The sequence below is a fragment of the Odocoileus virginianus genome, chromosome 4, assembly GCF_023699985.2.
Source record: "Odocoileus virginianus isolate 20LAN1187 ecotype Illinois chromosome 4, Ovbor_1.2, whole genome shotgun sequence".
Lineage (NCBI taxonomy): Eukaryota > Metazoa > Chordata > Mammalia > Artiodactyla > Cervidae > Odocoileus > Odocoileus virginianus.
In genome coordinates, this window is record NC_069677.1 from 80,600,009 (window position 1) to 80,626,582 (window position 26,574).

A 26,574-nucleotide genomic window follows, 5' to 3' on the forward strand; every position below is an offset into this window, starting at 1 on the left:
AGCAGCCCTGTGGATAATACTGACCAGACATGGAAAAGGACTCAAAGCAATGATGCTCAACTTCTGAGGCTCTCCAGAGATCTCAGGAGGATGTTCTAAGATCATGGGGCAAATTATATGTAATTTGCTCTTACAACTTTCACCACAGGACTTCAAAGAGTTCAGCTGTTTTTTAACCAAAGTGATGCACACTTTATAGTAATACAGAAAATTAGAATTCCCCAGAGTCACAGCATGTTCCTAGAGGGAAGGCTGAGCCTGGTGGTCCCCGAGGCCAGACCAGTGGCTCTCAGGCCGCCTCCTGGAGGCCGGTCCTTCCCTACGGAGGCTGGAGGAGACTGGAGGTTGGACCTTGCTTCATGTTGCCTCCTAAAGCTGCCCCTGAGGCCACTGAGGTGAAAGCAAAGCCAGTTGCCGATACACTTCTTAAGTCCCTTCTTCCAACAAAAACTCAGGGCGGTCTTGGCAAGTGGAAAATGTTTCTCCAGTTGCCAGGTCAAGGTTATGCTCATTTCATTGGAGCCTTAGCAACCGTACCTTCTTGATGGTAGAAGATGGGAAAATGTGCAATTATAAGCCACATTTGTGGTTTCATCACAGTTCTATAAAACGGAGGTTTTTCTCTTTTTATAAAGTTTTAGGTTGGAAAGACACTGGAAAGCTTGGCCCCAAGCTGTTCATCTCTCAGCAAGAGATTTTCTTTTCTTTCTTCTTTCTGCTTATTCTAAAATTTTCATAGTAGACACACATTACTCTCATAATAAGGTATATACATGTATGCTCAGTTGCTCAGTCGTGTCTGACTCTTTGCAACCCTATGGACTGTAGCCCACCAGGCTCCTCTGTCCACGGGATTATCCAGGCAAGAATACTGGAGTGGGTTGTCATTTCCTTCTCCAATGTATATACACATATATAGGGCTTCCTTGGTGGCTCAGTGGTAAAGAATGTGCCTGTAATGCAGGAGACCTGAGTTCATTTCCTGGGTTGGGAAGACCCCCTGGAGTAGGAAATGGCAACCCACTCCAGTTTTCTTGCCTGGGAAATCTCATGGACAGAGGAGCCTGGCAGACTACAGTCCATGAGGTCACAAACAGCCAGACATGATTGAGCACCTGAGCACACATACATTTAGTTAAAATACACGTTTGGTTTTGAAGCTCCCGTCGAATGGGTTTCTGCCCCTTCTTCCTGTGAGGGTCCCTGCTGTGCACCCAAAGCCCTGGGCACGGGCTCCCTCAGTGTGTGTGTCCCCCTCAGCAGTCTCCTCCTTTGCTCTCTGTTGCAGATCATCAATGGACTTGTGCAGACCACCGGCTGGCCCAGTGTTGTCACCTGCCTCGGGAACTGGTTTGGAAAAGGCAGGTGAGGAAGGCAGCCTGTTTCCAGCAGCTTTCATTCTTCTGATGAAAACTAGACCACTTTATTTTTAGTTTTTCTTCAGATCGATTACAGAAAAATCACCTTAGTCTACTCTATGAGATAAGATGCTTGAAACCTCTGGGACTTGAGGGTCTGAAATTCAGATGGGCCTTGGAGATGCCCCTCGTTGTGGGCGGGGCAGAGTCTGAGTCACCCTCACAAGCCCATCAGCACCCTGGGCTTTACCGGCCTCCCGGAACCTGGAAGAAATCAGTCAGGGCCTCGCCCAGGCCTTGGGAAGCAGAAGCTGCATATTCACAGACTGGAAGGAACAGGGAAGTGTTGGCAGGTCCTGTCAAGGTCACCCCGCACCTGGTAGGAGAGCTGTACTCACTTCTGCACCTGGCTGCAGTCAGAGGCCATCCTGATGTTCGTGTGACACACAGCACAGCCAGGACCATGATTAGAAAGTGATTGGACAACACAGGGAAGCTAAAACAGGAAACCCACTCATCCAGCTTTATTTAGCCCTGTTCATCTGGCGGGTTCATCAGCATGAACTTTTGTTAACAAAATGTTTCATCAGATGATTGTATTCAGATTGCGTGCTCGCTAAGTTGCTCAGTCATGTCCAGTGCTTTGTGACCCCATGGACTGTAGCCCTCCAGGCTCCTCTGCCCGTGGGGATTCTCCATGCGAGAATACTGGAGTGGGTTGCCATGCCTGATTCCAGGGGACCTTTGCCATGCAGGGATCTAACCCACGACTCATGTCTCCTGCATTGCAAGCGGGTTCTTTACCACTAGCACCACCAGGGGAAGTAAAGTGAAGTGAAGTAAAAATTGCTCAGTCGTGTCCAACTCTTTGCAATCCCATGGACTTCTCCAGGCCAGACCACTGGAGAATCCCAGAACACTGGAGTGGGTAGCCTTTCCCTTCTGTAGGGGATCTTCCCAACCCAGGGAAGATCCCAACCCTGGGATCTTCTGAACCCAGGTCTCCCACACTGCAGGTGGATTCTTTACCAGCTGAGCCACAAGGGAAGCCCTGTATTTAGATTGCAAAGGCACAAATTTAAATTTCAGGGTTTCCAAGAATTTCAGGAAAAGGCCACTTTCCTCTTTTAATCATAAAATGAATAAGCTAAGAGAGATGTAATTATACAGCCAGAGTAAGTGAAGATACAGCTGTCTCATAAACACCCCGGTCCTGAGCCTTGCAGAGATGGTGTGTGCACTGCCTGTTTATTTCTGCATGAGTGCTCAGTCGCTAAGTCATGTCTGACTCTTTGTGACCTCATGGACAGTAGCCTTCCAGGCTCCTCTATCCATGGGATTTCCCAGGCAAGAATATTGGAGTGGGTTGCCATTCCCTTCTCCAGGGGATCTTTCTGACCCAGAAATCAAACCTACATCTCCTGCATTGGCAGGTGGATTCTTTACCACTGTGCCACCTGGGAAGCCCCATTTATTTCTACATCAGCTCACGCACTGTGCAGGCACTGTTGTGAGCTCACGTACTGACCCACTGAATCCCTGAGACCTCACGTGCCATCTCTTGCTGTGTTGCAGGCGAGGTTTGATTATGGGAGTCTGGAACTCTCACACATCCGTAGGCAACATCCTGGGCTCCTTGATCGCTGGCTACTGGGTGTCCACGTGCTGGGGCCTGTCCTTCATCGTGCCCGGGGCCATCGTAGCTGCTATGGGGATCCTGTGCTTTCTGTTTCTCATCGAACGTAAGTACCATGGATGATGACACCTTCCCGGGGTGGGTGGTGGCTTCTGGGGGACGAGTTTAGGAGAAGAGGCTGTTGTGGCTTCATCCCGGGCAGGCATGGGGTTGCCCAGCTCTCCCAGGCCAGGCCGACTTGCTTCTTAGGTACAGGCTTCCCTGATGAACTGTTGTTCTCCTGGTCTGGTTGGATTTTCTGTTGTTTTCTGATTTCTGGAGTAAACTGATGTTGAAGCTCCTCCCGCCCTGTTCCCCTGCTCTGCGGCATCAGGCAAGTCGTCCTCCACCTGCCACGTTGCTCACGGCCCAGCCCATGTGGCTGTACCCTCTCACCCCAGTCTTGCTGCCACAAACTGAAATGTGCCTTGCCAGTTGTTTGCTCTCTGATAAGATATATCCTTGACAATGTTTTAAAACCATGGCATGACTTAAGCTCGTGTATCTTAATTAGACAAGAATGTTCTACCAGAAAATCCAATCCTTTGTTCCATCCTGGACTCAATACCAGACTTCTATTTTAACTGCATTTGAAAGTAATTTTTAAAATTATGATTGGCAGGACAAGGATCCTAACAGTTACACTCACCATAGAGAAGCAGGGGCTGCTTTAGCTGTTATATGTCAGGGTGTTCTAATCCCACAAGCTATTCTGATGAGTTATATTTGGCGTTTACATCTTTAATTTGGTTTAAAGCTAAATAAAATCATATGGTGCTAGACAGTGCCCCACTGTCAGCTCCAAGGTAGAGATGCTCTGGAGTTGAATGACTTCATCCCTGTGGAACATTAATTGCAGCCTCAGCTTTGCATTCAGAGCAGTTTCATCATCCAAAAGATTAAAGCATGTGGAGTTTCTTCTTTTTTCTTGTTTCTAATGTAAGCTTTGCATTTTTAAAATAACCACCCATTTAGTGAAGCACACAGGAGCTCTCAGGCCAACACTGTCCTGTCAGTGAGGCCAGAAAGTTAGATGAGGAATTACTGCCCTGCCCCACCCAATCCTAGCCTCCCACCCCCACCACATGCAAGCAGAAGGGGCGCTGCTCACCTCCCAGTTTCACAGTTTTCTCAAGGGGCTAAGTAAGCTTTTAGCAGCATCTCAAAATGGCCCGAACGAACAAGTGAATTGTTAAACAGCTTACGGGAGGGGGAGGGTGGGAATGGTGGCTTCCTTGCCGACCTGTGGAATTAACTGTAGCTTGCGTGTCACCGAAGTTCCGGGAAAGGCCGCCACGTCACCTGTCTTCCTCCAGGCTCAGTCCCCAGCACCCGGTGCCGGCTCCCCTGGACTCTCCTGGGGCCCCTTCCACTCTGTCACCTGGACAGTGACTCACGGGGGCCCCCCGGTGCCTTCTGCCCAGCGCCCAGAGTCCACAGTGGCTTTTGTTCTCCTCCTTAACTGACAAAGGGGCGGTTCTGGGGGAAAGAGGCGAGGTGATGAGGGACGGAGTATGTGGCAGTGGACGGGAACTTGTTTGCTGGCCTGGCCGGGGCTCAGTCATCCAGGATGGGACAGGATTTCCAGGAACAAGGAAGTCCTGATTTCATCTTTTGTAATAAAATGACAGCATCCTCCCCAGAGCCGCAGCTTCTGTGGTTTCTGAGGGGCTGGGCGATGCTGAGAGGGTCCGTGTGGTAGTGATTGGGGGAGGAGGTTCTCCCAGAGGCACTTTCCTACCTACGCACCATCCTCTCACCCTCCCTCCTGTTTCCATGGTGACCCAGGGGCTTTGCATCCCTTCCCACCCCTGGCCCACTCTGGGATGAAAGGCACCTCCCAGGTCCCCCAAGGCCCTAAGGTGTTGCGGGGAGAGGTACTGACGCTGACTTGGGGCACACTGGGCACTCATGTCCCCCCTCCTTGGCCTGGGGGGAGGCGGCCCTCAGTGGGCCCTGAAGACTAAGAGGGGTCTCAGGGTGCTGCAGGCTGGGGGGAGGATGCTGTGGGGCTGAAGTCCCCTCCTTTCATCACATTCGTCTGGTCGATGCGGGGTCTCCTTACATGCAGTCCTAGCCTTTCACCGTTACCGGTAAATATGTTCAAGGTTGTGCAAGACCATCCATTGAGTTCCTGGTCCCCATTCCTCACAAGGCCCTCAGAAATGTCCTCTCACTGCTCCTCCTCCCCTGCCCCACACCTGCCCCCTCCCCTGCGCTCCTCCCTGCTGGGGCAGGGGTCTCTGCCCGCTCTGGTCCCCCCTCCCCTCAAGCATCACCCGGTCCCGTGCTCTCTGCCTTGGGCAGCTCTTCTCTGCACAGGAGTGACCGTGCTTGTCTGAGGACCACTGAAGACCACCCTCGGCTGCTCGCTCAGGCCTCGCCTAGCCTCCGCCGAGGGCCCCAGGGCCTAGCTCATGGACTTGGTGTTTCTCCACCTTCCCACTGACCGTCTTCCTCTTGAGACCGAGCTCTCGAGCCGCTGCTCTCTGCACACGGCTTTGACAGGAGGCCAGTTGGTTGTGCCCCTGACACCTCCCCCGGGGACAGCCCCTGTAGCCAGCCTGGTGGGAGGAGGCGTTTCTGTGGCCCCCTGACCATGCCCCGCCTCAACACTGGGACCCAGACGCCAGGGCCCCATGTCCACGAGTCACAACAAGGAGAGAAGCAGGTGGGCAGGCTCCACCCAAGCCAGGGCCTCACGAACGAGTCTTTTCCTCCTGGTCCGGATGCCACCTGTGAGCCGAGTCCACTGCCGACACTGTCACTCTAACAGGCTGCTGGCTGTCCTCTGCAGCGGAACAGAAGACCGCGGGGTCCTTTCTGTCAAAGGGATCGGTACTGTATTCTTCCCCGGAACAAGGAAGTGGCGTTTGTATGAATGACAGGAGGCAGCTGTAAGCACATCCTGTGTCCAAGGGCAGAGCACCTGCAGAGAGGAAAGATCAGGTCCACGTGCATCTTGGTGATTTATTTCTGCCCCCTCATCGTCCCGGATCCCTGACTCTGGGGTGGGTGGCAAAGCTGGAGGTGTGCCCCTTCTTGTGGCCAGCAGTGAGGGACAGGCCGTCCCTGCTCGCCCTTCCTGCCCAGAGCTGGGCCCAAGGACCCCGTGGGCACCCTGTCCTCGGCCCCACTAGGGCTGCCTGGGAAGGTGCCCTCAGACATACCCCACCAAGGGTCACATGTGCCAATGTCCTGCAGGTGAAAGCCCAGGAAAAAACACATCCTGGGGACTGGCCATGCCCACAAGGATGAGCCACCGGGACTGCCCCAGGGGCTTGCATATGGGCGGGGGAAAGCCGAGGGTTGAGGGGAGCTGATGTCAGTGCATATCCCCAGAGCCATCAGGCCCACCAGGGCTCCCTGGGCCTCCCCTCAGCAGAGGGTGAGCCAAGAGGAGCCTGCAGCCCAGGATCGCATGTGGTCCGGGGACCCCTAGACCATGTGCCCCTCTGTGTCTTGCAGGAGGGAACTCCGCTGTGGGAAGTTTAAAGTCCTGTGGCTCACTTTGTGTTTCAAGGCAGTGAAACTGTCTCACCATCTTTTTATAAAGAGACCCAGGTTCCAGGTGGTGGGGAGGGAGCAGAGCTGTTGGCTTTATGGATTCTTAAGAAGTGGGGTTTGCTTCCCAAAGCTACTCAGGGCAATAAGGTCAGCTCTCGTTCCCAGATCACATGGACATGATCTTAAATTAGGAAAATGAAAAAAGCCTAGCTTCTGGTTTTGTTCCTTTTCATGTCCTTCCCTCCATCGATGAAAAATTAATCAGTAGATCTAAGAAAGAATTGGAAAGTTTTACTTGAGCCAAATTTGAGGATTATTATTACCTGGGAAGAGCATCATAGAACACTCTGAGAACTGTTCCACCAGTTAGAAATCAGAACACAGATCAGGTTTTTGAGACAGAAGACTGTACATCAAATGTCATGTCATTGACAGATTACAAATCCAGGTCTGAGCGGCATCGCGGTGGGTCCTGCGACCCCTGACCAGACCCAGAAGGGTTGTGATCTTTAAGGACTGTTCTGTGGATGCTGGGAGAATGTTGTTCTTCCTGGCTGAGTAGGTGTTCCTGCCAATGGGAAGGTTTGAAAAGTGAAAGTGTCAGTCGCTCAGACGTGTCTGACTCTCTGTGACCCATGGACTATAGCCCACCAGGGTCCTCTGTCCGTGAGTTTCTCCAGGCAAGAATACTGGAGTGCGTTGCCATTCCCTCCTCCAGGGGATCTTCCCGACCTAGGATCAAAGCTCAGTCTCCTGCATTGTAGACAGATTCTTTACCTCGGAGCCACCAGGGAAGCCCCGATGGGAAAGTCTGGTCTATACCTAATCTAGACACAGAATGCACAGTGACGAGGAGAGGTCTCCAAAGGGCAGAGGAGAGTCTTCATGTTTAAATTTTCTTTGCTTGGTATGAAATATGACTTATTTCACACCTCCTTGCATTTCAGTAAAAGGCATTTTGTTCTATTTCAAGATAGGCGTTTTGTGCCCACTAATCTTTCCTTCTTACTCATCCCATAACATTAAATGACTCATCCCAAATGTTATCAGAGTCCCACTGCTCAGATCTACTGGTCATGTTTTCTGTTTCCTCCTGGCACTTATCCTTTAAATGTATCTGACAAGGCTGGTCTCCACAGTACACGTATGCTCTGCTTGTTTTTGTTTGTAAACTGTTTTCCGTTTTGCAAAGCAGGCTTCAGATTCATGATGACCTGCGTTTGCTGGCACTGGATGCCTGTTCTCCCCGCTTCAGTTCGCAGGGATCAGGCAGTCTTGGGGCCTGAGTGAGGGAAGGGGTGTGTGCGTGTGGGTTTGTGCAGGGGTGGCCAACCTCTGCCCTCACCCACCAGACATGCTGCCTTGCACATTGTCTTTTTTTTTAATGGTTGTTAATTTAGTAAAAGTGTCAGATGGTGCCTTGTTCTGGTTTAATTTCTTGTGTCGGAGGAAGCACCCAGCCCTGATTCACGCTATTCCTGTTTGGTGTTTCAGATCCAAAGGACATTGCCTGCTCTTCCTCCCCGGCCATGGTAAGGATATGCTCTCTGCTTCTCGTGTCTTCCAGGCCCATGTCTGGCCGTCTGGCCACTGTCACCAGGCTGACCCTGTCTGTCCTGTCAGTGGGTAACCAAATGTGCACACCAGTCCCACCGTCAAAATATTGGCAGTTTTAGGAAAAGATTACTTATAATGAGAGCGATCGTCATTGTCCTCGTGTGTAATCATCCTTGCACACAGCTCAGACTTACGGAAGAGCATCCCCATGCGGGAGGCGTTCCTGCGCTTGTGTGCGTGACCTGGGCTGAAGCTGAGTCATCTCCCCTGCTCAGTCCCCCTGACAGCTCCAGGAGCCCTTGGGGTGCCAGCTTCCCCAGGTCTCATGGGGAATCGGGGCTCCCCTTCCTCTTTCCAACTCTCAGAGGGATTCGGTCAGAGCGAGAGACTGGACTGATTTCTGGGGGCATTTCATCAGATCCACCACCCTGGAGAGACCCATGGGTGGGGGGAAGGGAGGGCTTCCCGAGGGGCCCCCGAGGCCAGGGGCTGCGGCTGAGCTTGGCCGCATCTCCATCCACTCTGTCCCTTCGCACCCGCCCCTCATCATGAGCAGAGCTCCATGCAAAGCTGCATTTGCAAGGCCTTTCACAGGTGCTGGCTTCTGCGCACAGCCCCGTCCTGGGAATTTCCCATCTGAAGGTCTTCTTTTCAGCTTGCAGTTTTGTTTTTCCAGTTCTTTGAAGTTTTTGTTAAAGAAATTTTAAAACACATAAGAAAGTAAAAAGAATAGTATCATGGATGTGCATGTACCCATTGCCTGCCCATCTCATGTTATCAGTACCCCTTGTAAGAGCCCCCCTTCTCCTCAGGGTCTATTTTGTATTCAAATACTGGTCATCATATTATAACATTTTATCTCTGACTATTTCAGTGTATGTTTATAAAATATAAGGATTCCTTTTTTTTAATTTTTAATTTATTTCTTTGGCTGCTCTGAGTTTTAGTTGCAACATGCAGAATCTTATTGAGTCATGCAGTCTCAGAAGCTGTGGCTTGCAGGCTACGTTGCTTCTTGTCATGTGGGATCTTAGTTCCCCAACCAGGGATTGAACTCGTGTCCTCTGCATTGCAAGGGAGATTCTTAACCAGTGGACACCAGGGAAGTCCCATAAGGACTCTTTTATTAAAAACAAACAAACAACAACAGAAAAGAACAGAAAAACAGTAGAGAAAATCAATTAAATTTGTCAACAGAAAAAACACAACCTGTAAGTTGTAATGTTTTATTCAGAGAACTCACTGAGGACTGAAGCCTCTCAGTGGCTCTGAGGAAGTGTTCCAAAGAGGTAAGGGAGGGGCCAGGATGGATAGGCGTTTTTGCTGAAAAAAAAAAGCCACATACTTCAAAAGATTATTGCTAATCACAAAAAACCAGACATCTCAAGTAAATGACTTTATCGCATGTATCTGTATGGTAAGATGCAGGAGGCTGGGCTCACTGAAATTATTCCTTAGATAAGCATCCTAGATATCCTAGCTATCTATGGCTAGGATCCTTGTTCATCTTCCTGAAACCCCTCAAGGCACATCTTAGAAGGGGGCTGTAGTGGCTGATGGCTTGGTGGCAACAACAGCCTTTGTTTACTGAAACTGGGAGGCAACATTTTTTGACCATAAGTCGAAAGTTGGTTCTTTGAAAAGATCTATAAATGGAGAATCCTTTAGACTGGTCAGGAAAAAGACAGAAGATTCACATTACCAAAATCTGAAATGAGAGAGGGGATGTTACTACCAACTTTATAGAAAGAAGAAGTATAAAGGAATTCTATGGACCAACTGTATACTAACAAGTTAGATAGCTTAGAATAAATGGGAGAATTCCTAGAAAAATATAAATTGCCAGAACTGACTTGAGAGAGAATCTGAATAGACTATAACAAGGAAAGAAACTGAATTATTAATGAAAAGTTTTAATATTAATACAAAGAAAACCCCAGGACTAGATGACTTCACTGGTGAATTCTACCAAACATTCAAAGAATTAATACCAGCTATTTACAAACTCTTCCAAAGAAATAAAAGAGAACACTCCCCATGTATTCTATATTATCCTATAATATAAGAAGACAAGACATCACAAGAACAGAAAACTGCAGACCAAGTTCTCTCATGAGTGTAGATGCAAAACTTAACAAAATACTAATCCAGCAGCATATAAAAAGGGTAAACATCATGATTCAATGGGATTTATTCCAGTATACACCTGGTTTAACACCTGAATATCAATTAATGTAATACCTCAATAGAATAAAGGACAGAAACTGGGGTCATTTCAATAGAAGCAGAAAAAGCATTCAACAAAATCCAGCATCCCTTAATGATGAAACACTCAGCAGACTAGACATAGAAGAGACTTGCCTCAACCAGATGAAGGGCGTCTATGAAAATCCACAGCTAACATCACACTTCATGATGAAAGATGGGATGTTTTCTCTGTAACATCAGGAGCAGAACGAGGGTGACTGCTCTCGCCATTTCTAGTTAATGTATAGGAAGTTCTAGCCAGAGCATTTGAACAAGAAAATGAAATTCGAGGCATGCAGATTGGACAGTTCAGTTCAGTTCGGTCGCTCAGTCGTGTCCAACTCTTTGCGACCCCATGAATCACAGCACGCCAGGCCTCCCTGTCCATCACCAACTCCCAGAGTCCACCCAAACCCATGTCTGTTTTGCCCGATGTCCGAATCCCCGAGTGGGAAGAGAGAAGGTTTCCAAGACAATGCAACTCGCAAAAAGGGAAGTTTATTGCTGACTCGAGCCAGGGCTCCTGCCGCCTCCAACGCAGTGGTGCAGGGTCAGAGAGCCCCGAGCCCGAGCTGTTACCCAAATTTATAGGGTGAGCATAAGCGGTTGGTAGCTGGCTTAAGCGGATTCGTTACATGTTTGCAAAGCAATTTTGTTGGTACAAACTTTCACGGGCTTTTTTCAAACTTGGGCGTTTGCGGGGCTTTTCAGCTTTCCCTTTGTTTCTTACTGGGCGCATATTGATAGGCTGGCTCCAGGTGGCCTGATGGGGGTAAGGAATCTTACCATTTCAGGGGAAACTGAAACTTAGGTCCGGGCCGCCTGTCATAATGTTAGCCCTGGCAGCCTCACAATGTCCATCGAGTTGGTGATGCCATCCAGCTCTCTCATCCTCTGTCGTCCCCTTCTCATCCTGCCCCCAATCCTTCCCAGCATTAGGGTCTTTTCCAGTGAACCAACTCTTCACATGAGGTGGCCAAAGTATTGGAGTTTCAGCTTCAACATCAGTCCTTCCAATGAACACCCAGGACTGATCTCCTTTAGGATGGACTGGTTGGATCTCCTTGCAGTCCAAGGGACTCTCAAGAGTCATCTCCAACACCACAGTTCAAAAGCATCAGTTATTCGGCACTCAGTTTTCTTCACCATCCAACTCTCACATCCATACATGACTACTGGAAAAACCATAGCCTTGACTAGACGGACCTTTGTTGGCAAAGTAATGTCTCTGCTTTTAAATATGCTATCTGGGTTGGACAAGAATAAGTCAAAATTGCCTCTTTGTAGACAGTGTGATATTGTCTATAGGAAATCCCAAGGAATCCACCAAAAACCTATTCAAACTAATTAAAAAATTAACAAGGTTGCAAGATACAAAATCGGTGTATAAAATTCAGTTGTATTTCTATACATTAGCAATGAACAATCCAAAAATGAAATTAAGAAGGCAATTTTATTGACAGCAACAGCAAAAGGAATGAAATACTCAGGAATAAATTTAACCAAGGACAAGACTGGTACATTGAAAACTATAAAACATTGTTGAAAGAAATTGAAGCCCTAAGAAAATGAAAATACATCCTGTATTCACTGCCAGAAAGACTCAGTGAATATTGTCAAGATGGCAGTATTTCCCTAAATGGACCTACTGATTGTGTGTAATCTATATCAAAACCCCAGCTGGCTTCTTGGCAAAAATTGATAAATTTATCCTTGACTTCTTGTGAAAATTCAAGGAATCTAGAGTAGCCAAAAGAATCTTGAAAAAGAACAAAGTTGGACTCACACGTCCCAGTTTCAAAACTTACTACAAAGCTGCTCTAATTAAGGCTCTGTCTATGTTACTATCATAAGGTTAGACATACAGATCGATAGACTAGAACTGAGTCCAGAAACAAACCCTCACATGTGTGGTCAATTGTTTTTCGACAAAGGTGCCAAGACCATTCAATGGGAAAAAGATAGTCTTTTTAACACATGGTGCTGAGACAGCTGGAGAGCCACATTCAAAGAATGAATTTGGAACACTTGCTCATACCATACACAAAATTTAAATGGATTAAAGACCTAAAGTGAAAGTGAAAGTCGCTCAGTCGTAGCCAACTCTTTGTGACCCCATAGACTGTACAGTCCGTGGAATTCTCCAGGCCAGAATACTGGAGTGGGTAGCCTTTCCCTTCTCCAGGGGATCTTCCTGACCCAGGGATAGAACCCAGGTCTCCTGCATTGCGGGTGGATTCTTTACCACTGATGCTACCTGAGAACCAAGAGAAATTAAAACATATTTACTGTACACACACATGCACACACACACACACACACACACACACACACACACACACCATAACCCCAGTGGTTGAGCTGTATCTTGTCTGACAAGTCTATGTGGAGGGTGTTTTCTTCCTTCTGTCTGCAGGTGTAAGAAGGTCTCTTTGTTTTCACTTTCAGTCTTAAAAATGTCAAAGTCATTCAGAAAAGTTAAATTGCCTTAACCAGCATTTTTACGTTTTTTAATCCTTTGGTCTTGTCACTTTGCCGACAAAGGTCTGAATAATCAAAGCTATGGTTTTCCAGTAGTCATGTATGGACGTGAGAATTGGATCATGAAGGCTGATGGCCGAAGAACTGATGTTTTCAAATTATGATGCTTCAGAAGACTCTTGAGAGTCGCTTGGACTGCAAGGAGATCAAACCAGTCAGTCCTAAAGGAAATCAACCTTGAATATTCATTGGAAAGACTAATGCTGAAGCTCCAATACTTTGGCCACCTGATGTGAAGAGCCAACTCATTGGAAAAGATCCTGATGCTGGGAAAGATTGAGGGCGAAAGAAGGGAGCTGCAGAGGGTGAGATGGTTGGATGGCATCACCAACTCGATGGATGTGAATTTGAACAGACTCTGGGAGATAGTGGAGGACAGAGGAGCCTGGTGTGCTGCAGTCTGTGGGGCTGCAAAGAGTTGGACACGAGTTCGCGATTGAACAACGGCAATGTTCTTCAGTCTTGGATGATTCTTCAGGAAAGGATTTCACTTTTACCCTCTGTTATTTGAGGGTCTGGAGTCTTGAGAATAAACTGAGAAGCCTTTGTTTTGTTTTAAACATTTGCCTTATTTTTCCCTTGGTAGCATTTTCATGGAGACAGTATCCGTGCTGCAGTGAGCATAGCTGTCATTTCTGGTTGTTGATTCAGTATTTGCTCTAATTAACTTTATTCCCTCAGTATCCAAGAGGCTACGAGAATGGTGCGCACAGGTTCCGGCCACAGAAGCCAGTCCCAGCCGAGAAGCCTCTGGTGAGTTCCGCAGGCAGGCAGTTGGGGTCCTGCCTCAGTGACACCTGTTGCAGACACCCAGGGTGTTGTATTTCTTCAGTTCACATTTGTTCATTTTGTTTGGATGGTGGGCTGTGCTTACTTTAAGTTTGTGACTCAAATTTGTGAGCGATTCATTCATTGGACAGCCATCTGCAGCATTTGGGGTTGCAGCCCCTCTCCACGTGAGACTCCAGGTGGCAGGGCATCATCCCCTCACCCAACATCCCATCACCCCCATGGACCTCACATCCTTGGGGGAAGAGGGCAGGCATGGGGTACAGAGAGAAAATCAACCAGACAGAGCTGCCCAGAGAGGACTGAGCAGGCGCTAGTTCAGGCCTGGTCTTGAGAGCTTCCCTGAGCCATTGGCCTTGGACAGAGGTGTCTAGGAGGTGAGGGCTGAGTCTGCACATACTGACCCAAGGGGGTTTCAGGTGGGGAGAGCATAAGGTGGGTTGGGAGTAAGAGGGGGATCCAGAGAAAACATAGAAAGTCAGCTTCCAGCCCCTTCACTGCCTGTCCATTATACAGAAGAGGAAGTTGAGGCACAGATGGGCTGAGCTCCCTGCCAGGTTCCCCTCAGAAGTGAAGAGGTTAGATGCAATCCAGGTCTCTTCCCCAGCCTGGGCCTCACCTGCCCCTCTCCTCTTAGGATACGGTCAGCCCTCCGTGTCCAGAGGGCTGTGAAACCTGCCCATATGGGGGCTGACTGTTCTTAGCCATCGTATGCGAGCGATTTGAGTATCTGAGGATTTGAGTCTCTTAAGGGAATCCTGATACCAATCCCCTACAGATCCTGTACCAAGGGAGGGCTGTGCTCCCAAGAAATGCCTCGCATCACTTCTGCCTGGCTGACCACACCCAGCTGCAGGGCCGCTTTATATTTGGTTATAATCCTTGAAAGTGTATGGTATTCTCCTTTCAAGTCAGTTAGCTTAAAGGATAAGTGTTTTAAACAGACTTCTTACATTTTTTTTCTTTATTGCCCAAGGGAATGATTTCAGGTGGTTGAAATAATGGAAAAAGGAAAAATAGTGTCTCATACAGTTTGGTTCTTGGATTTTAGTGAAATTCAACTGAAATGCTTTCAAATCTCTACTCATTTCTGAGTTTCCATCAAAATCAGGTATCTCATATTGGGCTGATGTAACAAAAATATCATAGACTGGGTGGCTAAAACAATAAACATTTACTTCTCGCATTTCAAATGTGTATTTCTGGAGGCTGGGAAGCCCCAGATCAAGGTTCCAGCAGATCTGACATCTGGAGAGAGCCTGCTTCCCGGCTGGTGGGCAGCTCCCTTCGCCAGGAACCCTCACATGGTGGAGCAGGAAGAGAAGCCAGCTCTCTGCTCTCCCTTCCTGTGTGGGCACTAACCTCCTCACCCAGCTCCACCCTTGTGGCCTAATCACCTCCGGGAGGCCCCACCTCCTAATTCCATCATGTTAGAGACAGAGGTTCAGCATCCACGTTTGGTGGGGAACAGAAATACCGGTACAAAGCATCGGGTCTTAATCAGTGTCCAGATGGCTCTAATTCCTCTCCGTCTGTTGCTGAAGACTTACCTTTCTCTAGAGGTGAGAGCCAGGCCCTGAGTTCTAATGTAGTTTTGTGTGTGTGCTCAGTTGTGGCCGACTCTTCACGACCTCATGGACTGTAGCCCACCAGGCTCCTCTGTCTTTGGGATTCTCCAAGCAAGAATACTGGAGTGGGTTGCCATGCCCTCCTCCAGGGGACCTTCCCGGCCCAGGGATCACACCTGTGTCTTTTGCACTGGCGGGCAAATTCTTTACCACTGAGCCCCCTGGGAAGCCCCTCTAGGGTGGTTACTGGCCAGGAAACTAACCCTGTCTTCTAGATGTGACTTCCTCTTCCTTTTTCTTTTTCTTCTACGAAAGTCTATTTACCAATATGTCACCAAAGAGGCAGTGACATATTCCGAGGCCCCAGTAGGTTCTGTTTCAGGCTGACCTTGATGTGGACGTGACCAGGCAGGTGTCGGCCAGGGTGGAAGAGCATCTCCTTTCAGCTGGCCCCGGCGCACCAATCAGGCTTGGTCCCCCCGCTTCTGTCGTAGGAAGAGCTCACGCACTGGAGGTGGCCCTCGGGTCAGCAGGCAGGATGTGTCACAGGTTTGACAGCACACCCTGGGGTCCCCTTTCACAGAGTGACCAGCTCAGAGTTGAGCCTTACCCAGGCCCCTGACCATGATGGCTTTTCGGCCGGGACTGCTTAATCCTTTTCTGCCCCAGGTGTGGTTCTTAACGACTTCATGGAAAAATCATAAAGAAGGGGGTAGGGAAAGGACGAGAACCTGGACAGAGAAAGAGGCTCTGGGATCACTTGCCATGTGGTGACCTGCGTCCAACCTTGCAGGTTTTCATGATGTCATGTTGGGGATGGTTGGCATTCATCCTCCTTATAGCTATGTGTCTTTTTTTGTCATCCTTGGCTTCTCTGAGGGCCTTTTGTTTGACAATTCTTTCCACTTTTTGTTGTTTTCATCTTTTTAAATTTTATTTTTATTGAAGTATAGTTGAGTTACAATGCTGTGTTAATTGCCTGCTGTATAGTAAAGTGACTCCGTATACACACATATGTTAACACAGTCTTTTTCATATTCTTTTCCACTGTGGTTTATCACAGGATATAGTTCCCTGTGCTCTCCAGTAGGACCTTGTTTATCCATTCTATATATTCCAGTTTCCATCTGCTCATCCCACACTCCCATCCAACTCTCTCCTACACCTCTGAGGGTCTTTCTGATGGGCTGTGGCTCAGCAACCACTTAAAGAGTGCTGAGTGGGTGTTTAGATGCTAAAGGTTAATGATCTAGGTCGATGGGATTGGGGGTGGGGTGGGAAGGAGGTCCAAGTGGGAAGGGATATATATACATATACATACAACTGATTGACCTTGTTATACAGAAGGAACTAGCACAACATTGTAAAGCATTTATACTCCAATAAGAAATTCTTTAATAAAAACAGAAGTAAAGGTTACTCCATCCGACAACTGCACGTGGGGCCAGCACAGGTTGAGGCTGGGCTGAGCCATCATTCATGTAAACTCCTGTGTGTGTTTTGCTTTCATCACATGGAGCCCTTTTGATCTGTGAATGTGTAAACCTCAGAGTGCGGGTCCTTGGCTGAACGAGCCCCCGGCCCACTGAGGGCTCTCTGTCCCAGCAGATGCCCTGGGGGCTCCAGGCACACCACTTCCGGTACCCAGTTCCCCCAGCGGGTCTCTGTTGGTTCCCAAGAGGTTGCTTTCCTGGTTCGCTTTGGAAACCTCTCCCATGACCTCACTGATCCCTCCTCCAGACACTGCAAAATACTGGACTTGGGAGGATGGAACCACATAGAGGATGAGCAGGTGTGGGCAGGAGGCCTATCTTAAATGAAGACAGGGCTTCCCCTGGCCTGAGGGGCTCCTCACGGCTTAAGGCAGAGGGGCTGGACTGGGGCTTTGAACCCAGTATACAGAATACTGTATGCAGTGTTCTGAACAAGGAAGGGTCAGTGCCAACCCTGGGCTGCGACCAGGTGGGTTTCAGTGCTGGACCTGTGATTACTACCCTCCTGGCTGAGCAGTCTTTTCTCTTCCTTTTTTCTCATTATCTGGCTGCATTTCATGGTCCACCTGTCAGAACATTCAGTGTTTAAAAAAAAAAGTCTATCCTGCAGTTCTCACCCTAATGACACAAACGGCTCTCTGGAGTCCTTCCCCAAGACTGCTATATTGGGTCTAGGGTACAGCCTGGCCACTGGGGTCTCTCAGAGTCCCCAGGAGATGCCAGGGTTGAGAACAATTGATTTCGTTTCCTACACAGGACAGCTGGTGCTAGTGGTAAAGAACCCACCTGCTAATGCAGGAGATGTAAGAGATTCGGGTTCAATCCCTGGGTTGGGAAGATCCCTGGAGGAGGGAATGGCAACCTACCCCAGTACTCTTGCCTGGAGAATCCCAAGGACAGAGGAGCCTGGTGGGCTACGGACTATAGGGTCTCAAAGAGTCTGACCTGACTGAAGTGACTTAACACACACACAGGACAGCTGTAATTCCCAAGAGAGAAATTTATTTCCAAACTCAAATAGAGGGTCTCTGTGTTCATATACCTCTGTGGCATTGTCTTCAGGAGGATGCTCTGGTTCCAAACCGGGGCTTGTCATCTGCATCCTGGAACATCAGAGCACATAGTTAACTGTGACCACGCTCACCAGAGGCCAGCTCTCCATGTCCAAGCCATGCATGGCGGGAGGCAGTCTTCTCAGTGACACAGCCAAGAAGGGAGGTGCTGGGTGCTCAGTGCCCGAGGGGCTGCCAGTGCTGCAACCTGCCACCCTGTTTTCCAAATTTCTGTTCTCCACCAGAAGAGAATTCTGATATCAAGAAAGAGATGTGGCAATGCTTTGTCATTTTCTTGTTTTTTTTTTCAATTTAACTGCATTTTGAATATAGCTTGCACAGTTTATAGTGTGAGTGAGTGATAGATAATCACTCAGTCATGTCTGACTTTGTGACCCAATGGACTGTAGCCTGGCAGGCTCCATTGTCCATGGAATTCTCCAGGCAAGAATACTGGAGTGGGTGAGATAAATCAATAAAACCTGTTTGATTATGTGGAAAGTCTGGAGTACATAGAAACATCTCTTTTTAAATCTTCGACCTTCACAGTGCCTTTATGAAGGACATTTGTCAATCATCCTTGCTCTGACTTGATGTCCCACCCTGAGTTCTTTGCTTTAATGATGATAAACTTTAAGGATGTCCAGAATCAAAATTTATGAAATATTGGAAGTTTATGAAGTTTAAAATAATATTGTTTGTGATCATGTATGTCCTTTGTGAACTTCTTAAAAAATACAGGATCATGTAAAAAATTAACTGACATTTCATGCAAATTACACATAATTCTGGGGCTTCCCTGATAGCTCAGTTGGTAAAGAATCCGCCTGCAATGCAGGAGACCCCAGTTTGATTCCTGGGTCAGGAAGATCCACTGGAGAAGGGATAGGCTACCCACTCCAGTACTCTTGGGCTTTCCTTGTGGCTCAGTAAACAATCTGCCTACAGTGTGGGAGACCTGGGTTGGGAAGATCCCCTGGAGAAGGGAAAGGCTACCCACTCCAGGATTCTGGCCTGGAGAATTCCATGGACTCTAGTCCATGGGCTCGCAGAGAGTCGGACAGGACTGAGTAACTTTCACTTTCACACCTAATTCTACCACTGAGTGATAACCATTGTCAGTTTAGAGTTTAGCTTCTTTTTCCCTATAAATAAATCCAATAGTTAACCTACTAAAATAGGTTTATATTTAAACATTCGATGAGAGCATAATGAAAATGCTTTTGAATGATGTTTTATTGCTTAATGTATCATAAGCACTTTCTCATGTCTTCAAATCTCACAAGCTTTTTTTTTTTAAACTGCAGAGTATGTCTTTTATGTGGATGTACTTTAGCAATTTTTCTCAATAATGGTGTGACATTAATTTTATCATATAAGTATTTTTCTACCTCGAAAAGTATTTTTCGCAAATGGAGTCCTAGAGTTGAGTCAAAAGATTTTGCATGTCTTTCAGTACTGTTTCCCAAAACCACATGGATGCTGATGGCCGTAAAGCAATGGCTATGTGAGGACATTACCCACGGCATACCCACCTCCCAAATTGACTGCCTGATAACATGTTTTTTCTCTTCCTTTCTCTTTTTCTGCGGGGTTCGTCTCCAGGACCCAGAGATGCAGCGTCTACTGCTGTCGGATGGGAAACACTCTGGCCACCAGCACCACGTGGTCATCCTCCCGGCAGACGGTGGGGGCGGCATGGCAGCTATCAGCTTCACAGGAGCTCTGAAGATTCCCGTGAGTACATGACCCGCTCAAAAGGGGGCACTTGTGAACAGTGAACAGTGTCTGTTTACTACAAATTACACATGATGCTGTGAACAGACACTGGGCTGTTGATAAGTTTAAAAAGAGAAATCCATGATCATGTTATCTATACATTAGAAATCCAAGTGCTGTCCTTCGTGGCTCAGTTTTGTTCAATTCTTTGTGACCCCATGGAATGTAGCCCGCCAGGCTCCTCTGTCCATGAGACTCTCCAGGCAAGTATCCTGGAGTGGGTTGCTATTTCCTCCTCCAAGGGATCTTCCTGACGCAGGGATCGAAACTGTGTCTCCTGCATTGACAGGCAGGTTCTTTACCACTGAGCCACTTGGGAAGCCCATAGAAATCCATAGCATGAACCAGAATTGCAAGCAGATCAGCTCAAGGCTGAATAAGGCCACAGTGTTTTGTTCACCTGTTAATAGTTATAAAATATATTACATATGTATATGATGGATGTGAAATCCATGAGCTCCCAGAGCAGAGCATAATGGGAGCTGTGCAAAGGCCTGGGAGCAACTGTGTTCCTCTGACGTGGAGCTGTGGAGGGGGACAAAGGCAGGGAGCCGAGAGCAGAGAGGGGAGGAGGGGGAGAGCACACTGGCCCCTGGGGGCCACGCTCTAGAATACCTGGCTCCTACCCTTGGGTGCCTGTTTAGGGGAACAGATACAGGCAAGGGCACTTCCCTCATACTGGCCTCGGGGAGAATTGGAAGAGGGAACCCAGAGGCTCCATAGCAACTGTGCTGAGCTCGAAACCCAACAGTGCACCCAGATCCTCAGCATCATGGCACACAGTGAAGGAACTGAGAACTGCTGCTTTAAACAGAAAGTTCTGCCAGCGCCCAGATGAAACTGGGCTGCTGAGGACCCGGGAGCCAGTCTCCTGCCAGAAGGGACATTGAAGACTCTCCAGAGTCCCTAACAAAGATCTCTGGGGGTTTGGCCTGGAGGAGATGCTAGTTCTAAATAAAAGTTATTTTTTAAATGTTATTAATAACAAGTAGTGACTTTTCTGTTCTTACTTTACTGTGTAGCTGGGTCAGATACTGTTGCTAAAATTAAGGTGCCCACCGTTAATAGAAGTTGGGTGGAGGCAAGAACAGCCTTCAGAGCCCTGGCCTGGCCCTGCCACAGGCGGGCTGGGCATGCCAGGTGCAGGAGGTCACCACTCTAGGCCTCCTCTGCTCCCTCACCCGTGGTGCAGGCTCGGCGGCTGCACAGCTAGCTAGTGCTGTCCTCGGGGTCAAATGAGGTCGTTAGCTACACAGTAGGCACAAGGCCACACGCTTGGTGAGCGTGAAGTACATTATACACACCTCCCATGCTGGGTGTGGCTGTGAAAACTTTGTTTAATTTCCAGAGCACTGGCATGGATTGCATATTGTGTCCTCTGCTTGGATTTGAAGGGTGTTCATAGCTACGCACTGTGATAGCCTGGGAGAAGCAGCCAAGAGGTCGGTTCCTCAGTGTTACCCGATTTCTCACGCTCATTTCCCAAGTGACACCTGGTCTTGCTGTCTCACAAGGGCCACCTCTTTCTAAACGCAGACACAAAATGGAACATATAAGCATTTCTCAATAGCCATGAGACCCCAAACCTCAGTTTCCTCATCAGAATCTACATTTCTCTTCTGGGTATCACTGTCCAACTGCTCGCGGCTTGAATTCAACACTTGAGAAGCAAATGCTGATAGAAAGGAAAGTTGCTTTAACCAGAGTACCAGCAATCAGGGAGGAGGACTTGTGTCCCCAGAATCAACTTCGAAGAGGCCACAAAAGTTTTTAAAGAGAAAAAGAATAATCTCGGTTAATCACCTGAGATGAAGGATCAGGGCTATCATCACTCCCACTGCCTGCAGGCTTATCGACTCTTCGTGATCTTCCTCCAGATGCTGTATTGTTCACATAGTTTGCTTGTGAGATTACTGAAGGGGAAGCCAAGGAGGAGATCTGGTCATCTGTTAATTATTTATTCTTCATTTTTACTTCTTTGATCTAGGAAAGAACTGACCAGTTAGGCAAAGTATTGTGTGAGCAAAAGATTTGAAAGATCTGGCCCTGGCCAGAAATGAGTAGAGTATGCGAGTAACTGGTTTAAGTTTAGTTAAAATGTAGTGGACAGTGACTGCAGCCATGAAATTAAAAGACGCTTGCTCCTTGGAAGAAAAGCTATGACAAACCTAGACAGCATATTAAAAAAGCTGACGCATTGCTTTGCTGACAAGGGTCCATATAGTCAAAGCTATGGTTTTCCCAGTAGTCATGTGTGGATGTGAGAGTTGGACCATAAAGAAGTCTGAGCGCTGAAGAATTGATGCTTTTGAATTGTGGTGTTGGAGAAGACTCTTGAGAGTCCCTTGGACTGCAAGGACTAGTCCATCCTAAAGGAAATCAGTCCTGAATACTTATTGGAAGGACTGATGCTGAAGCTGAAGCTCCAATCCTTTGGCCACCTGATGTGAAGAGCAGACTCATTGGAAAAGATTCTGATGCTAGGAAAGGTTGAGAGCAGGAGGAAAAGTGGGCAGCATGGTTGGATGGCATCACTGACTCAATGGATGTGAGTTTGAGCAAGCTCTGGGAGATGGTGAAGGACAGGGAAGCCTGGCAAATTACTGTCCAAGGAGTCGGACATGACTTAGGACTGAACAACACCAATAACAACAGGTTATAGCTTTGCTAAAGTGACAAGACAAAAAGGGCCTCCTGCAGAGAGCTCCTCCCTGCCAAAAGCTGCTTACAAATCCTCACTTGTCAGAACATCGCTCCATTTCTAGGGGATCATGGGCCAAGGTCCGTCTTCTGTTCCTCCTTCTCTTTCAGGGTGTGATAGAATTCTCTCTGTGTCTGCTGTTTGCGAAACTGGTCAGCTACACATTCCTTTTCTGGCTTCCACTCTACATCACAAATGTAGGTGAGTACCATTGCTAGCAGCACAGCTGGGAAGTTCTGTGCAAGGGCTGTGATCAGGACTCCCTTTTATCCACCGGTGTCTATAAATTTGGGAAGGAGAGAGATGCATGATGCTCTTGAATCACATAGCATGATTAGTAGAAACGTGTAGACAAAGAGAGGTAGATGTGGAGACAATGAGATGGCTAGATGGCATCACCAACTCAGTGGACAAGAATCTGAGCAAACTCTGGGAGAAAGGAGAGGAGAGAGGAGCCTGGCATGCTGCAGTCCGTGGGGCCGCGAAGAGTCAGACCCAACTTAGCAACTGAACAGCACAGACAAAGAGAATTCAGATAGGAATGTTTTATTGCCATGATGAGAACCTAGATGGAGTTTAAAGGGTTGACATGGTGTACCCCAGCTGTGGTTACTGGTTACCCAGGGGGCTTCCTATCTGGGGCAGCCTGCTTTTAAATTTAGGCTGCATCTGACTTGGTCACAGCAGCTGGTGAGCAGGGAGAGAGGCCCTGGGGATCTCAGATAATACAGCTTTCATGACTGACCTGGAAATCACTTCCTGGAGCTGAGCTCTGACTCCGGGAGAGCAGACAGCTTGTCCTGCATTTCAGAAGTCCAGCAGGGCCTAAAGCTGTAGGTTGCTACACAGCAGACCCATTTGTAGTAACACATACCCTGTGTCCTGGGCTGACCGCAGGGGAAGATTGGAAGGACCAGCAGTTCTCAGAGGAGAGGTCCCTGTGTGTGGGCTGCAGCCACAACTGAACAGGGATCCAGACAGTCAGGAGGGCCTCTGGGCCCCAGAGTCAGGGATTTTGAGGACAAAGCAAAGAAGCCAGGGTCCCTGGGAGGTGCGTGCTCTAGTGAATGTGAAAAGAGGAGAAATTTGGGACGTGGGGGCTCCAGAGCAAAGACCATGTGTCCCCAGTGTAACTGAAAGCGGGGTGGGGATCCTCACTGCTCAAAAGCTAATAAAGAGGCAAGGTTGGTGGAAAGGAAAGTTTGTTCTATTTTGGATGCTGGCAACAGGGGTGGGGGGGGGTTGCCTGTCCAAAGGCCAACTTCCCCCCATTGATGGCCAGCCAGTGGGCAAGAGCTTTTATAGATGGAGGGGGGGCTACATGCAGAAACAGCACAGTCAGCTCTGACAGTCATCTGGATACTGGTCATCGGCGGTCTGACCAGGGTCATCTTGATTGTTTTCAGTGCAGTTAATCTTCAGTTAAAGGTCTGTTTAGTCAAGGCTATGGTTTTTCCAGTGGTCATGTATGGATGTGAGAGTGGGACTAAAAAGAAAGTTGAGCGCCGAAGAATTGATGCTTTTGAACTGTGGTGTTGGAGAAGACTCTTGAGAGTCCCTTGGACTGCAAGGTGATCCAACCAGTTTATCCTAAAGGAGATCAGTCCTGGGTGTTCATTGGATGGACTGATGTTGAAGCTGAAACTCCAATACTTTGGCCACCTGATGCAAAGAGCTGACTCATTGGAAAAGACCCTGATGCTGGGAAAGATTGAGGGCAGGAGGAGAAGGGGATGACAGAGGATGAGACGGTTGGATGGCATCACCGACTCAATGGACATGGGTTTGGGTGGACTCCGGGAGTTGGTGGTGGACAGGGAGGCCTGGCGTGCTGTGGTTCATGGGGTTGCAAAGAGTCGGACACAACTGAGCGACTGAACAGAACTGAATCTTCAGTTCCAGGATCGGTTTGTTCCCATATCCTTGAGGCCGGTTCTTGGAACTGTGGCAGCTTGTGTCACAACTACAGCCTGGTCATCATGCAGTTAACTTCTTCCACCTGGTGAGGGTTTCAGTGTCTATAGACAGCTCACAGGAGATGGCCCCGATATTATCTATAGCCCTTGAGGAGGTCCTTGACTTTGCTTAATAGCTATATTATTATTGTTTGGTCTCATTTGACTGTGTTCTTTTGTTTCTGTGTTTTCTCACTGTCCTTTAAGTAAGATTAAACTTACTCTTTGGCTTAAGCTTTTCAACAGACAGAAGACAGGTGGATGACACGGGGTGGGGGAAGGACCATAAGGTCCTGCTCCGTTTCGCTAGCAGTGTTGGAAGGACCAGCAGAGAGGGACGTGAGCCCGAGGCAGGAGGGCAGAGTTTCTCAGGATGGGAGTCGGAGGCAGCGAGGGGACCATCCAGCATCAGCCAAGACCCAGTCTAGGTGGGGCTTGGGGACACAGAGTCCTGCGCTGAGCATCCTGAGACCTCGGCCTCCTCCTCTGGGGGAGAAGGTTCCAGCCCCTCCCGGGTCTGAAAGCCGGGGAGTCATACGGTCTGTGTCGAGGGGCTCCCATGGGCCAGCCCTTCCCCCAGGCCCCGGCCCCCATCCCTGAGTCTGACCTCGCAGCTGCCCTGAGGGGACCCCGAGCAAAGGCAGGGTGACACCTAGGCAGAGCCAGGTGAACCCTTACCTTTTGGTTAGGAGGGTTCATCTCTCACGCTTCCTGTGTGTCTGCCCACAAAGCACATTCCTTTTTTTCCATCTACTCTGATAATTACTATTTTAATACTAATCTGATCTGCTGCTGCTGCTAAGTCGCTTCATTTGTGTCCGACTCTGTGTGACCCCATGGACGGCAGCCCACCAGGCTCCGCTGTCCCTGGGATTCTCCAGGCAAGAACACTGGAGTGGGTTGCCATTTCCTTCTCCAATGCGTGAAAGTGAAGTCGCTCAGTCGTGACTCTTAGCGACCCCTTGGACTGCAGCCTACCAGGCTCCTCTGTCCATGGGATTTTCCAGGCAAGAGTACTGGAGTGGGTTGCCATTGCCTTCTCCGCTAATCTGATCATGGATCTCATAATTGCTGCTTGGTTTAAATCATGCTTGTGAAACAAAAGAATGTTGTGTGTGGCTTGTACACTGCTGCGGCCTTCTCACGGTGACATTCTGCCATCATTTTTTTTTAAACTTTAAATTTTGTGTTGGAGTATAGCCGATTAACAATACCGTGACAGTTTCAGGTGAACGGCAAAGGGACTCAGCCATGTATGTACTTGTATCCATTCTCCCCCAAACTCCCCTCCTATGCAGGCTGTCACAGGACATTGAGCAGCATTCCCTGTGCTGTACAATAGGTCCTTCTTGGTTATCACTTTAAACACTCTTCTGTCATTCTAATAGATCACCTTGATGTCAAGAAGGCCGGGGAGCTCTCCACCTTGTTCGACGTGGGTGGGATCTTCGGTGAGTTCGTTTCCTCTTGTCCTACTTTGACAAAAGCCTTCACCACCGAGGTGATGCATGGACACCCTCAGCCTGGACGCTGTTTGACTTGACTTCCTCCTGGGAGGCCCCCGGTGCCTGGCCTCTGATAGCAGGTCCCTCCCCATCCTGGGCTCCCTGGGGACCAGGATACCTGGTGGGCGACAGACTGGTGGTGCTAGGATGCTCCCAGGCAAAGGGACTTTGGGGCCAGCCTGCTCAAGGGGTGGAAAGGGCCCAGGGAAGAGGTCCTCCACTCCTTGCTGCTGCGGCAGGGCGGGCCCTGCTTCCTCTCCACGGGGCCCCGCCGGGCACGTACACCCCTCAGGACCCTCCCTCTGCCTTGCAGGTGGGATCCTGGCAGGTGTGATCTCCGATCGCCTGGAGAAAAGGGCCTCCACCTGCGGCCTGATGCTACTGCTCGCGGCCCCGACGGTAAGCCCGGCAGCCCCTCTGCCTCATCACGGCCCCCGCACCTCCGGAACAGCCCCCCTGTCCTCCCACCCGCACACCTGCAGCTGCCGGCGCAGCTCCTCCCAGGGCTCTGGTTTCTGGGGCCTGGTGTCACCTCCAGCCCACTCAGTGCCCCCCACTCAGCCTCCCCCCACCCAGCCCCCTGCACGCTGCACACCAGCGCGGCTTCTCCCTCCTCCCTGCCTTCACATGTGCATGTGTGGGCTGTTCTCTTTGGGGTGCCCTTCCCCCCAGCTCCCCTTCCCCCAGCAGGCTCCTGCTCATTTGTAGCACCCCCACTGTGGCTGTCCTACCCGCTTCCAGGGAGCGCCACCCCTCCCCTCATAACCCACGTTCCGTTGCTTTTCAAGTGTTTAGTTGTGTGTGACCTTGGGCAGATGACTCTCCCTCTGAGCCCCAGTTTCCTCAA

General features: G+C 48.9%; 1 protein-coding gene across 5 annotated transcripts in view; it reads left to right on the forward strand.

The window, feature by feature from the left end:
* SLC37A1 (solute carrier family 37 member 1) overlaps positions 1-26,574 on the forward strand; it is a 97,032-nt gene that overhangs the window by 56,730 nt on the left and 13,728 nt on the right. For all 5 annotated transcript variants that reach the window (XM_070466817.1, XM_020875074.2, XM_020875073.2 and 2 more), the window contains 8 exons: positions 1,289-1,365; positions 2,934-3,100; positions 8,035-8,072; positions 13,567-13,638; positions 19,393-19,524; positions 22,378-22,468; positions 25,611-25,673; positions 26,041-26,126. In XM_070466817.1, coding sequence (XP_070322918.1) covers positions 1,289-1,365; positions 2,934-3,100; positions 8,035-8,072; positions 13,567-13,638; positions 19,393-19,524; positions 22,378-22,468; positions 25,611-25,673; positions 26,041-26,126 — 726 coding nt within the window. The remainder of the gene's footprint in view (positions 1-1,288; positions 1,366-2,933; positions 3,101-8,034; positions 8,073-13,566; positions 13,639-19,392; positions 19,525-22,377; positions 22,469-25,610; positions 25,674-26,040; positions 26,127-26,574) is intronic.